This window comes from Myiozetetes cayanensis, unplaced genomic scaffold (assembly GCF_022539395.1).
Source record: "Myiozetetes cayanensis isolate MyiCay16 unplaced genomic scaffold, myiCay2020 scf14, whole genome shotgun sequence".
Taxonomy (NCBI): Eukaryota; Metazoa; Chordata; class Aves; order Passeriformes; family Tyrannidae; genus Myiozetetes; species Myiozetetes cayanensis.
In genome coordinates this window covers 7,819,157-7,834,196 of record NW_026087048.1, presented here as the reverse complement: position 1 = coordinate 7,834,196, position 15,040 = coordinate 7,819,157, and the positions used below count along the sequence as shown (strand labels likewise).

At 36.4% G+C, this 15,040-nt stretch overlaps 1 protein-coding gene across 1 annotated transcript in view; it reads left to right on the top strand.

Moving 5' to 3' along the window:
* Positions 1-15,040, top strand: part of LOC126636939 (protein unc-13 homolog A-like) — a 33,329-nt gene that overhangs the window by 15,015 nt on the left and 3,274 nt on the right. Inside the window, exon 7 of the mRNA XM_050309714.1 lies at positions 10,951-11,017. Coding sequence (XP_050165671.1) covers positions 10,951-11,017 — 67 coding nt within the window. The remainder of the gene's footprint in view (positions 1-10,950; positions 11,018-15,040) is intronic.

The window sequence follows — 15,040 nt, the reverse complement described above, 5'->3', positions numbered from 1 at the left end:
TTCTATTGTGATCATTCGTTGAGAGATTGTTTCTCAAAGTTAAATTACAGAATAGTTCAGCATAACTGATCTTGCATCATGTGTTGTTGTTTCCTTTCATACTTACGGCCAAAAATAAATAAGGTCTAAAAGAAATAAAGAAGGAGGCAGGGTAACAAAAGTTGTATGTCACATGTAAGCCTTTTAGCTATGACTGTCCACCAGTTCCCAGCTTTTCAGACCTGGGATATTATTTTAAAATATAAAAAGAAGTTGACATTATAATTCGTGATGGGTGGTTTTGCATTTAATTATTATTCTGAAGCTGTTCTCTAAAATGACAATAATTTAACTCATATAATACTCTGTGTTCCAAAGGCAAGGTAAAATGATTGTTTACATCAAAACACATGAACCAAGAGATATGAAGTATTTTCACATTTTAAAGAGCATGATCCTTCCTGCTCTGCTGTCCTTTCCAAGTTCAGTTCCACACTCTTGCTTTTCTCAACTGTGTTTCCTTCAGATCTTCTGTATCCTAGAACTATTGCTCTTGATCGGAACAAAAATAGTACTTTAAAAAACTACTTAAAAAAAAAAAAGGTTCCAAAGAATTTTAAAGAATGTTGCAGTAGCTCTTTACAGCAGGAAGAGTATAAACAAAATTTAAACTCAGAACTGGAGAATACTAAGTCTCATAAATATCATGAATTTGAAGTTGAAGGAATTTTTATGGGTTTTGTTCTACGGCTCTACTTTATAACTATGTCAGCTTTACAATCATTACCAGTTTTATTCTTACATTTTAAAAAATGCTCAGTTACAAAAAAAATACAAAAGAAGATAAATTAGCAGTTAAAAATATAGAGAGAAAACATTGTACTTGAAAGAGATTGAGAAAAAGGACATTGAGGGAATTGAGAAACATTTAGGGAATTGAACATTCTGTCAGAAAAAACAACAATGAATTATGTACAGAACTGTTTAGAAGTGTAGTAAAGAACAAAACAGCTTTACTTTGCAGTTAGAATAAATGATGATGAGCTGATATGACATGTAGACATGCATTTTCTTTCCTAAAGTTATCCCAAATAGATTTTGGTAAGTTGTTTTTGTTTGGTTTGTTTAAAGTGCTTTAATTCACATCATGATGTTCTCAGTAGGATCTGTTTAGAAGTCTGTTGTAAAATTAGGCAGTGCACGGCTATGAATCCAGTCTTTGTGGCACTTCTGAAAGCCGAAATCTTCATACCTAGCTGAGTTTTTACAAATATGCAGAATTCAGGCCTTAGGTGAATGCAGACAAGGCAGTGCAGGCAGCTGCTCCCCAGGGGCTGGGCAGTCAGGCATGAGAACACAGCGAGCAGGGCAGGGGCATCACCAGCCACTGCCACAACCCCTCCCCCTGGGCAAGCCTGGGAATAACAGCAAGGGTGAAACAGGGCAAGAGTCTGTGGTGATAAAACAGGGCCAAGGTCAAACTGGCAAGTGAACTCTTGTGGGTCAGGGGCAGGTCTGGAGGTGGCAGCCAGGGCAAGGCACAGCAGTGATCACCGGGCAGGCCTGTAACAGGGAAGCAGAGTTGAGCTCAAGCCTGGCCATCAGTCCAGGAGTGGGGACTGGATCAGGGGGTACAGAGGCAGAGCTGTGCTTGAGCTGGACACTGGCACTCCAGAACCATAATGCCAGGCAGGGACTGAAGGCCCAGGGCTGAGCTTAAACGGAGCTGTGGGGCTCATGTATCCCCAGGGAGGCTCCAGGTGAGGTTGGCCCCATGAATTCTGTGGGTACACTCAGGGTCTTGACAAAGTAAGACATGAAATAGTGATGAAAGTTACTGTTGTGGCATTTTCTAAATTATTGAGTTATTGATGATAAATGGAATGGATAAAACTGAATTTTTATTTTTATTATATTCACCAAATTATTTCTCATTTAAAAAAGAAATAGAGAGTTTTACATATCCATATTATATCTGTGTAAAGACAAGCATTCTGTTGCAGAATTAAAAGGAATTAATCTGACAAACTGTTCAGCAGCTCTGCTTGGGATGTTCTGAGTAACATGTAACATGCAGCACAGTTCTTAAATATACACAATTTTTTAAGCCATTTCTTGTTTTTGTGCATGAACTTGTATTTCAGTTAAGGAATATATACATATATACAGTCAAGACAATCTTGGAAAAGCTTCCAGTAGGAGAAGAGGTACGATGTCTAGCTCTCACACAAAAGATACAGCCTAGTACAACCTCCTGCAGTGTGTATAAAATAACCTACAAAACCTAATTATAAAATAGATTATACAGTAAAATAAAAGGCAAATATACTTGTCCCATGGCAGAGATGACTCTTTGTTTCTTCTGATATCTATCCCTATCAGTCCGTACTGTTTCGCTCCTCACAGTAATCAGACGTTATAACTTTCTTTTCCTTAAAGCTTTTCACAAGAGTCTGTTTTACTTGTGGCTGTTAGGAGTGTTCTGATGATTGTTTTACATCCTAATGTGAACTGATGCTGAGTTAAAATTGACTCTATTATTAATATTCATAGTTTTGTATTGTTTATTATGGTGACAACCTTTCATAATAAATGACAGATCATTCTGACTTCCCTTGGGATGCTCTGTAACACAATGTCATTCATGACAAATTCTTCAGGTGGGAAAGGAATAAGAAAGGCTTTCAATTTTATTTTTTTTTATTAATAAGGGTCTTTGCCTTTTCAGAAGTTTCTGTTCTCATGTAACTGCATTATCTGTGTTACTGTTATGCAGTTATTTCATCTTTTGTTCCCAAAAGGTTTACTTACTATAAAGGTTAACACATTTTACTTAGACCTTAGATAAGTAGTAGTTTTTTTAAGTAAGTAGTCTTGTTCACTTCTGGGAACTAGTTTATCTAATTAATACTTACAGCTGTGTGTAAAAGATGTTCAATCTTTGTGCAGATATTCCCTTGAAACTTCTAGAAAAGTTACTCATTTACAGAAAAGCTAAAATAGCCAACTCAGTATCAGTCCTTGTGCAGAGAAATTCCCTTTTCCCCTATGACTTGATCTCAAAAATCAAGAGCCATTTCAGGTAGAGGCACAAGAGCTCCACATAAAGAATTATACAACAGAGAAATGAAACCTCCCGTGGGAAGAGCAGCAAATGTTTATGAAAAGTGTGATTAGGCTCCTAGTGCTCTGTCATATTCCATATTTAGGCTGCTACCCTGAAAGATACCATTATATTCAGATGCAGGGTAAACTTCACTGGAATTAATTTTCTACATTTGCATAGTAATTGCTTGGTTACAGACTCATAGGTTGAATTTTGTTTGGTTTACAAAGAAAGCAGTAAGCTATTTATTATAAATTCTTATTACTCTTTTTCACCTGTTTCATTAATGGATTACCTATAGTTGACAAGTGTACATGCTCTCCTATGGAATTTTCACACAAAATTTTCCAGTGCTTTAAGTTAAATGAAGTCTATGCAGAGCACTAGAGCATCCTCTGTTATTCCTATTCCTTACTCACTGCAAACCAAGCTGGACAGAAGAAGAAAATCAGAAAAACTTTAGATCCATAAAGCATATCCTGTTCTGTTTTCTTGCTGCACCAAGATAAACATTCAACACTCAACAGGAGGATGTTCTTAAACCACTTGTTTCTAAACAAGAGAGAACAAATTGCTCCAAAACTTCTTCTTTTTCTTAATTATTTCATAGCTATTTTTATATCTCACTATTATTATGTCCTTTCTTTAGCTAAAACCACAAGGAAAAAAATCCCGTAGATATTCAACCTGATGGAATTCTGACTGGTTACATCTTTCTGTGTCTTAGTTTAGAAGAAGAGACAAATTGAATCTATGTAAGGAGCTATTTGAGGTATAAGTTCATAATACTCAGATACAGTTTCATTCATGAGGCCAAGTTCAGGCAATGGTTACATACAGGTTCTTCTATGAAACAAAGAGAGAGTTTCTATCTTCGACATAAAATCAAGCTTGTTGGATATTTCTTCTAAGGTTGATTCAGAAACTGAGGCAAAGATGTAGATTTGGAAGTGTGATGTAACCCAATCTGTAGGACCATCCTACATCTAAAGGTTACATGCGTGCATACACAATCAAATACTTTTATAATACTGAGTTTGATTTTTTTTTTAGTTGAAAGATTAGGCATTGGTTTTGAATACAGAGACTTGATAATGTAGAAGAGAATTGAGTTCAGTTGAATAAAGAAATATGTCATATTCGGAAAAAAAAAATATATTATTACTTTTTGAGTCGGATGTATTAGAAGAAAAAAAAATGTTTTAATGGTATAGCATAGGAAAAGGTGAAAAATTGGTGACTACAAAAGAGCTGCATAGTGGCAAACCCAGGCAAAATCTGGAGCAATCTGTAAAGTTTCCTTAAGTGTCAGATAGACATTGTTTGTTTTTTAGGAATAATCCAAGATGACACTTAGACAGATTCAAGATTGACTAAAAGCTGCAACTTCACTGGACAGCAGATCAGTGTCTTGCTAATGTCTTATTCATATGAACATGTGTTTCTTTGTGTCCCCTGCCTTCTGTGATAGCCTTTGGTCTTGTCAATCAGTTTCTGTTTCAATTGCATGTTCTCTTGTTCTGATAAAGGTTTTGCAGTTTGGAAACAATTAATGTAGTTATTTCAGCACTGAGGAGATAATGTATCTTGTGTTTCTCAGTTAGTAACACTGCCTTGTAGTCTCCTTATGTCCATCAGAAAACTTGGAAGTTGCTTTGCAAAATGTTGATTTACTGTCATGGCACACTTAAAAAAAAAAAATAGAATCTTTCTTCAAGCCTGTTTTTCTGTGGTAAGGTAGGGGAAAATATGAGCTGTTACTTACTTACTGTTCTATTAACTACACTAGACTAATATCACAAGTGGTGGTTTTGACTGATCTGAATGACGGTTTGCAGTCCAGTTCAGTTCTGAATGGTAGGAATTGGAATTTAAATATGTTAGGTATGGATTACTGTACATGTCTGTTTGCACACCCTTTAGCATCAGGCCTTCATTTGCAGGGGTTCTTCAGAACAAGGTTTAATTTAATTGATTAAGTTCCTCCGACATAATAAAAGTAAGAAACCACCAAGTTGAGTGTGCCACCTTTTGAGAAAGGGGCACATTAATGTTTGAGAACAATAGTTCATCAAATAACAAGAAAACCCCACAATGTTGAATCCAAAATGCATATATTGAAGTCTAAGCATTTGAAGTGGCCTAAAATACAGAAGTTTAGGTAGTAATCATCTCTTTTCCAGTACCTATTCTCAGCTCTACAGAAAAGTTTGTTATTTCTCTACCTGTGATAACACAAAAGTTCGTTGGATCATATGGGAAGTCAGAATACTCAATAACTGGAAAGTGATTGTTAAAGCAAGGTGGGACTTTCTGTATCAACTTTATCAGAGACAGCAACAACAAGTAAATCACACTGAGATCAGACTTCAGAATAGTCTGAAGGGTGAAAAGACACCAGGGAGATGAAAGTATTTTCCTTGCAACAAATAGTTAATTATGGCCAGGAAGGGGAGTGGTGGGGGGGCTGCAGTAATTGGTGGGTTATTGGGAGCAGCTGGGTGGGCAGTGGCCTTGGCTGGGGGGTATTTCTAGAAACAAGGTGGGGCTGATACTTCCTTGCAGGAACATGTGAAGGTTCACGTCAACGTGAATTGTGCCTGCAAAAATCTTGTGAAGTGGAGGAAAAAGTCAAAATTGGAAAAAACATGAGTTCTGTTATGAGGCTAAATGCATAACTTCAAACTATTCATCTTCTCTAGAGGTGAGTCAAAAGATGTAGGTCTTGTAAAAGATTTAAGTTCTTAATGATTAGGTGAGTAACCTGTGTAATAGTGGTGGAGGAAAAACTCAAAGAACTTAACTAAAGCACATATGTAAGCAGAGTTTTGTTTCTGTTCATGCCTTGCTAAGCATTTGGACCTGAATGGTTAGAAAACATGTTATTGCTGCATTATGTGTTTTAGGTACTTATACAAGTTCATCTCAAAGAAATCAGAAAATGTTATTTCATTACTGTAATAATGTTGCTCTCAAAATACAAGTTGATAAAATTTAATACCTTGTCCCAAAGAAATTAAGGCTTTGCAATTTTAGCTTTAAAACAGACAAAAGCCACCAGGAACTCAGATATGTAAACTATCTGAAGTGAAAGCCAACAGTCATCTAGCTGATATAAACATATGGTTGAAAATGATAATACAGCTACTGAAAATTCTGATTTTAGACAACAAGAAAGCAGATGGAAGACAAAATTATATTCAAATTTAAAACTAAAATTTTACTGTGAAGATAAGTAACTGGTTGGTGTTTGAAAACTAAGTTTCTAAGTGCAACTTGAGCATCTGTAAAAGGGAACCTGTGTAAGGGGTACTAAAAAAGTATCTTAGAGGAAAATCTACCTTCTTTTGCCACTGACACACAAAAATATCTATAAGGCAGTTGGGTAATGCTAAATTATATTAATCTATATGAAGCTTAAATAAGTAGGTCTCACTGTGATATAGCTAACCGTGGAAAACCTAAATCACTTAATTTTGTCTTGCAATTTTACCACATCATTAATTTCCTTTTAATATGATTATAGCTAAGATGGACGAGTAGTGTCTACAGTTCCTCCTAGTGTTCTGCTAAACTGCTACTTATTGCACAGCTTTTTAATGTTATACTGATTTTTTAATCTATACTGTGTAATTGAGGTCTATGAAAAAATTTAAAATTGAATTATAACTTCATAGTACAATAATCCTTAATGGGATACCATTTCTATAATTCCACATCCCAGACATATTTTCCAATAAGAATAGTGTTCCCTTATATACTAAGTGCATGAGTTGACTTGAAAGCACCTTGTTTTCAGCTGGAAACCATTTCATGCAATCAGCTTCAGATAATCTCTGGCAGGTGCCGTAACAAGGGCAAGGTTTTGTACCCCAGGTGCAGTTAATATTACTAATGTTGCTTTGGCCTGATGTGCAAGGCTGAGGTAGCAACTGCATCAACAGAGAGGGTCCCAGAGAACTTGTGCTGCTGCAGTCTAAATGAGCAACCAATGTGGAAATCCTCATACAAAATTTTTGGGTGTCTCACAAACTGACATACTTCCAGTGCACACTAAATTGTTTCAGAAGCTACAGCAGTGCAAGTGCAGCACTTGAAAGTAGTTTTTAGGTTTTATAAACAATAGAGAAGCTGTTATTCATCTTTATTTATTCCTTCCTATCCTCCTCCTGAACTATGAAAGAATGCAGAATAAAGCTCAAAATTGCTATTAGCATCCTTACCCTTTATTTGTACAAGAATTACCATTACTGGAATATTCTGGGAAGCATATTTAAAGGAAAAGAAAAAATCCCAGTTATGTGATAGTGTACTACCAAAGTACAACTCTGCTTGATCTGTCCATTGGAGATTGATTTGAGCACATGATGTTTGTTTCTGCTTGGCTGCTGCTAGTGGAGAGTGGAAATTGCCCAGTAAAAAAATGTCATAATATGTCATAATGGAGTGTGATTATTTCAGTTTTTCTTCCCCAGTTTATTTCCAATTATAGTCAAAGCTGACAATATTGACATCAGTGATGAATACTTACAAACCCATGCAGATGTTCAGGATTGCCTATTACAAACAAATAAGCATTCAGAAGATGTCATTATTTGTCTGTATGTGGCCACACTGCAACTGCTTTATAATTAACTGCTTTACAATGAAGTCTGCAGTGAGATTTAGTTTTACAAGAGGTGCCATGAAAATGCAAATCATCACTGAGATACTAAACCAATTTTAATGTAATTGTGCAGCAAAATTGAGAGGGAAAACGTCTATTAAATAAAAATGTCAGTGTAACTTTTGTTGTCTATTAACGATATCTTTCGATAAACCAGCTTGAAGAGCCCTTATGTTTATCTAACCTGTGCATTCCTGTGCATGTAACTGTCATCTCTTGGTAAATCACTGCAACAGAGTTGGTTATTTTGATCCTTACAGCTGGGAGAGGTGGAAGCCTGCTGGTTTGATGCATGGTGCATCAAAATTTTGACCTGGGCTGCTTGCTCAGCTCGCTGGATCTAAATATTGTTGGACTTCTCCAGAGGCCTCTTTTCTGGTTCTACCCCTCGTTGTTCCTGTGATCTGCATTGGTTCAGAGACCACAGCTGGGCATTATGTTGTAGGAATGGCGAATCAATGTGATTTTAGGCACTCTTGAGGCATTTGTCATTTGTTTTCAAGCTTTTTACTGTTCTACCACTTGCAATTAATGCTTTTCTAATTATGAACTATGATTGCCTTATTTTCAGACTTAATGTCTGTGTGAAATTCTCCTAATTTGTTCTTATGTTGTTTCAAGAAATTGTAATGCATTTGCCTGGAACATGATGCATTCCTTGTGCATAGTTCAGCTGCCAGGACAAATGATTCCCAACAGTATCTTCGTGGTCCTTGTTACTCAGAATTCCTGTAAATCACATGTCATCTAGAGGCTTAGTTCAGTATTGATAAACTGTTTTCTGCCAGGTAACTGATTTGTTTTACTAGATCTGAATAGAAAATTAAGACACATTTATCTAAACTGGACCCATCCCTGTGTCAGCAGGCAGTGGACAGGTAAGAAGCTGCTCCTGGCTGTGTCTGTCCATGCTGAGTTTCTGTGTGGCACAGCAGAAGTGGATTCTACTGCTTCATTTGCCTGCTCTGCTCAGCAGTCTGATCACAGCCCGATGTCTTCCTAAAGTGCAAAGCAGTTAAATGTTTTTGTCTGCCTGTGACCATTATGCCTCCAAATTTTAGAGTGCTCTTGACCTTACTTACCTTCAGTTAAGACAATAAAAGTTGTTTCTTTCTGTTCCCTCTGAATCAACACTGGCAACCCACTCTCCATCTGACCTTGAGGTTAATTACCTTAATAATTTCTAAGGTTAATTATTACCTAGTATTTCCAGTCTAGTTAACAGCTGCAGAATGAAGGGGAACAATTACTAGTATCACTTGGTTGATTTACCTTACAATAAGAAAATTTAAAAAAGAAAATAGTTGTGAAAAGGGAAGAGGCTGAACCTGCAAGGGTGCAGCCTCAGAGATGAGGGCAGGGGAAGAAAAGCCTCTTCACACTTAGTTTGCATCATGTGCACTCAGCTGTGTGTATCAGAGAGAACATTTTTCTCCTCAAATAAAAGAGCACTGTTCCAAAAGTCCAAGATAATTAAATAGTAATGTGTAAACCAAGGGATGACACTGAAATACAATAGAAATACGCTCCAACAACTTTACTTACTAAACAGGCTGCTACTGTCCTCTGTAAATTGTGTCTGTAGAATATTACTGTATACTTGCAACTTAACTGTTACTGTACAAGTGTCTTTTAAATTACTTAGGATCTGGCAAAAGTGGTAGAGTCTACAGTTTTAACCTGTGCTTAACAGCCATGAACTGAATCAGCATTTTTCAGCTTAAAACAACATAGTTCACAGGCGTTATGAAATAACTGAATAATGAGCCCTCATTACAATTCGCCTGTGCAAGTGTGCAACTGCTGTGTGGGGGCAACCAATTGCATAACAGATTATGTTTCAAAGATTTGTTGGAATAAATGTAAACTTCTATTTGGTGGCTTTTTTGGGCGGGGGAGGAGAGGTTGCTGGTTTTATGTCATGTGGTTTCTCAGTAATTCCTGTAGTTCAGTTTGCAAAGACTTGTGGTAGTGCTTGCTCTGTGTCTTACAAGAAATGCCTTCACTGAGGAAATTCTAGGGACCTTGTAATCCTGATGTATGAACCACTAGAATTGGAAATGCATTCCTTTACCAACGGTCTTTTATACTCTGATAACAGTATGAGGAACAGGGATCATGTCTTTTCAAGCCAGTGAACTCTTGAGTTTCAGGGAGCCCCCTGTAATCCAAAGGTGATATTGTGAGCCAGTCTTCTCTGCTTGAATATATCTGAATTGTTGCAGAATGCAGTTTAGTATTCCATTACAGCAGAGAAAATCAGCATATAAAAATACTTCCATGTGTTTTGCCATAGTTACTGTCCAGTGTCTGCTTATTTTTCCCTGTATATCAACTATATGGGTGCTGTGGTCTCACTTTACAGTCAAATCACCATCAGGTCAAGAGACTCTTTACTGTATACATTCTAGTTTCTTTTATCAACCAACAGCCTAAGTAGAGAGTGGCACAGTATTTGGAAATAAACAGGGAAATGCAGGAAAGAAATACATTTTTCTACCCCTATCTTCAATTCTGGCTAAAATAAGACAAAAATATTAATTATAAAATTTAAAAAAATATTTCAACTTCAGTATTTTATTTTAACATTCAAAACCCAGAAGAGAAACAAAGCTGTTTGTAACAGGAATATCAGATTTTCTTAAGTTGTTGCTTTTATTTGCCTTTTGGAGAAAGTGGACTGGAGTTGAAAATAGATGTAAATAATGTAAAAATGCATTATCTTTACCCTGATCATCTCTGCAAAAACTATTGATTTAGCTCATGGTCTTCTGTCATTCATCAGATAGATATAAATAAAATAAAGTGAATGAAGTGCATTCCTCCATTATTTTCCTCTGCTTGTTTGAATTTAATATTGACAAAGCAAAGCCTTTCACTGAAACAGTCCTTACTAAACAGCTCATGTTGAGTCAGAGGATAAGAGTGTGTGAAATTTGGATCAGCCAGAACCAGCACATCCTGCTAAGTGTAAAGTTACCCTTATGCAAATTACCAGGATAAGCTTTCATAACTTGATGTTAAGAATAACTTCTACAGAGCTAATATACTTCAGTATATAGATAATACTATATACAGAGGACATGGGTGATGGAATTATCTGACTTTGACCTACCTGCCCACAGACTTTCCAGACTTCTTTTAGTTACTTCTTTCCATGTTTTGCTGTTCTGACTATTTTTCTCCTCCCTTTCTCCAGGAGAAATGCAGACCAGGGTAATGGAGGTAATTTTGCGAAAGCACGATGGGCCAGGGCTATTCAGAAGGTAAGAACAGCTCTTAAAGCTACCAATGTGTTACTATAATTCAAAAAATGTTCAAGGTTTGAAGGAGAATTTAGGATAAGGTTTCTAGTTCATATAAACTTCTACTTAGTTACAGTAGGACCTGATGATGTGACTGCTGAGTTTCTGACTGTAGAGACAGTTCCTTCCATTGGTTCTTAAATCCATGTTGTTCCCTCACCTCAGGATTTTTTTTCTTCTAAAACAGAAAGAGGACAAGATTCTGAAACTTTAGATTCCTGAGGAGTGATTGTGGATTGGCCATCTTGTCTGTATTGTATATTAATCCAGAACTGATAACCTCAGACATCTTTTTTTGATTAATTTTTGATATTGAGAAACATCAGTACTTCAATAATATTTAATAAAAATTGTTTTAAGAACTTTTTTTCCTAGAAAAAAAAGTCTTCTAAAATGCAGGAATGAGCTGATGATACCAATGCCTCAATAGGGATTTTTTTTTTTATCAGACATGATAATTAAGAGAAATTATTACTATCTCTTCATCTGTTTATGTGGTCAATAATGGCACCAAGTATCTTATTTCTCACTATTGTTCTTAAACTGTACAAACCATGACCTCATCACAAAGGTTGGGGATTCAGATGTCATCAGTCTTTGCCCAGTCTTCCAGCCTGTTGATAACTTCTGAGAAACACTGCAGTTATGTCTTTAGTGTGTACAGTGACCTACCAAAAAGCTAAAGAGTCATGGACTTGTCTTCCTGTTTCATTTGTGTGTAGGTCTTTTGAAAACACTGCTTATTCTCAGGTAGTTTGCTGTAAAATGTCACTTCTACGGTTTCATGGTAAAGCCAAACCTGTTTAAGTACATAGGAGTCAAACTCCATCCAAGATGCACCTTCATCAGTTTATTTTCAGATGTTTGGGGTTTTTTCCTGTTCTTTTGGGGGCAAGTCCTATTTCCTTTTTACTGAATTCTCTTGCCTTTATGATAATACATAGACTGTGCCTGTGCAAAAAGCAAGAGGAAAAAAATCTGTTTGTACTGAGGTGTCATGGGAAAAATACTTATCTGATTCACATGATCTCAATTTCTGCATCTTACCGTGTCTGCCACTGGTTTGATCTCTTCTTTCTTTTGTGCCAAATGTTATCTCACTGTTAGGAGGAAGACAGGACAAATCCTGGTCTAGCTGACATCAAACACAAGAGTTGGATATGTCAAATAATCCAGTTTTGTTTTGCAGAGAGAGTTTGCAGTAGTTTTAAGATGCTTTTTCAAAAATTCTTCTGTGATCAACCATCCTTCAGTGTGTGTTTAGTTGCCCAGTCAGTGAGATTCATTCATTTCTGAGTTTAAAACCAAATCATTTATGTCATGTGGTCAACAACTTTATGACTTGATGAATCAGCTGTATTTTGTTCAAATGTTAAAAGTATTTGAATAAAGGGATATTAGTATTGCACTTCTTCCCACTACAGTTCTTCAAAGTAATTTTGAGGTCAGCATTTAGAAGATAGTTAAGTAAGTAAGTTAATATGTATGAGCTGGAATTTGGGTTGTCACTGTGCCATTGAATTTTTTTCTGTTGCGAAGTCGTCAAAATATCTTAGTGCACTGAAATAAGAGCAGATTGCTCAGCAGTTAGTGTAGCATCAGTTTGGGGCTGAGAGATGGTGGCAAAGTTATTGTAAGTCTTTGAAGAATTTGAAGATGAGGTGGGATGGGATGTGTAAACATTTACCTCACATAGAACTCTTTGAAGAGGAAAATTTATAGAAATACTTAAAGGGTCACTTAAATCTCAAGTTACTGTTTCATTATAAGCCATGTGTTAAACTTGGTTCTTCATATGCTTCTAATTGTAAATTTAGTAGAAATCTGGGACATTGGAGATTTTGAAAACACAGTTCTTGAAGGGCTGAATTGCCTTGCAGAGATAGAATTAGACCTCAGAGGACAGGAAACGTTAACCTAAAAGTATTTAAATCATTCTAATGCTATATAACTGAACATCATGTTAAGATTTTTCCATCATAATGGAAAAGGTAGTAAGGGGAAATGGACAACTTTCATATTCTCAGTTGTGTAGTTTGTGCTCTTCTCGTGATTCCTGCACCAAGCACGTGTCTACTGTTGAATATTTGTTAGAATTTCATTCTGAAGTTATTCCTAATTAATGGCCTTTTAAAGTGAAAAGTATGGATGCTTATATAATACAAAGTTACATACTAGCATTTTACTCCAATAAGCTCTTGATTTTCCTGGACCTATGCACACATTAAGAGATACTGCACAAAGCAAAACAAAATGTAGGGTCTGATCACTTGTTACATCAGATTTGTAGTTTGCTTAAATGTAAAGAATTTTTTTTTCTTTAACCTACTGACTAATTTGAGTAAGATTTTTTTTTTCTTCTTATAAAGTTATTTTGCCTGAAATACACTGGCGTCTTTAATCCTTTGCTTCAATCTCCTAAATTTTGGGTTGTCTTGGTTGCTTTGCTTTGCCTTTTCTTTCTGAAGATAAACTAGTTTTCAGAAACAGTGCACTGGTATCATCTCATCATTGATATAACACAATTGATGTGACACTTTGTGCCATTGTTTGCTCAGAAAATCTGAGAGGCATGAAGGATGAACCTCTGCCAATGCCTATCAAAATAAACTTTGCACTTGCAAGTACTATTGGGGATAAAAAGGGCCATCAATTAAAAAACCCCTATGCGGCACAATAAGATCAGAAGAATAAACAGTCCCGATGTATTTTGCAGAAGATACAATATTCACAGAGCCTCATAATGGAGGCCAACAGATAAAGCAAAGTAAGTAATTTTCCATAGAAAGTAATCTGTATGTGTGGGCAACTACTGTAAGATACTACTCCCACAAGAAGGGAACTGTCTCTCTCCATAAAGAGCTGAGAAAAGAAATAACAACCTTTAGTAACCATGAGGGAGGTTTTTAGGCATTGGAGCAGGCTGTAGGCAGGAAATCAATCACTGGAGGCCTTTAAGAACAGGGAAGTAACAGAAATTTCGGGGAGTTTTTAGCTGTTCTTAGAAGTGTAGGGAAGTGGGTTTAGCTTGAATAGGGGAGGGTTGCTGTGGTTTGCTGAGCTTGATGGTCTTCAGGTATTTTAGCACAGGTGGAACAAACATGAATTGTTACTGCAGTAGAAACTATACAGATGGCTGAAGTTCCAGTAAGAATATTTGGAGTGTATGCTTTTAATGATAATCTATGGACATAGGAAATTGAATTAGGCTGTTCTGATCAAATATGAGATGACAGCCCAGTGGTTCACCAGAGGCATTGTAGCTGATGAATATTTATTCAAACATTGACTAGATAGGAAAAGTGCCAAACTGTTTTGGCCAATGTGTCTTTCCAGATAATAAATTGCCTTGATGCCTACTTGAAATAGGAACAGTTAAACCTTTTTGCAATCATATAAGATCTAGCAATACTAAGATAAAAGAATTAGGGAAATCCTTCCCATATTTGAGAGGGGAGAGGAATTAAGTGTTTGAGGGAAAACTTAATATCAGGAATTAATCACTTCTAAAAAGACAATGCAGAACCAGAGGGTCCTCTAATTGCATTTCTGCATATTGATTAAAGACAAAAATCCAAACCACAATTCTTTTACAATAACCCAGTCCTAGTATCTGTCTTGCAGTTTCATGTTCACTGCAGTGCCAGGAACAGTGAACAGGTTTTGTTGGGTTGCCTCAGTTCTCTAACAGCTTAGAAATGAGTGCTGTGGAGTACTGGCAATTATTATGAAAAGGTTCACTTAGAGGTTTGGGTTTTTTCTTTTAACTGGGTGTCAGCCATGAGTACAATCAAGTGGATTTTCCCCTTTCCTCCCTCCTACCTCAGTTGTGTCTGTCACTTTGATTGTATCTGTAGCTACTAATCCTAAGTGGTGCAGAGACTGCTTTGCTGCTGAAATATATTCAAGTAAATAAATGTCACATCTCGGAGAGGGATATGCTTTTTATAAATTAGTAATTGATTCCTGAGGTTGATAGTGAGC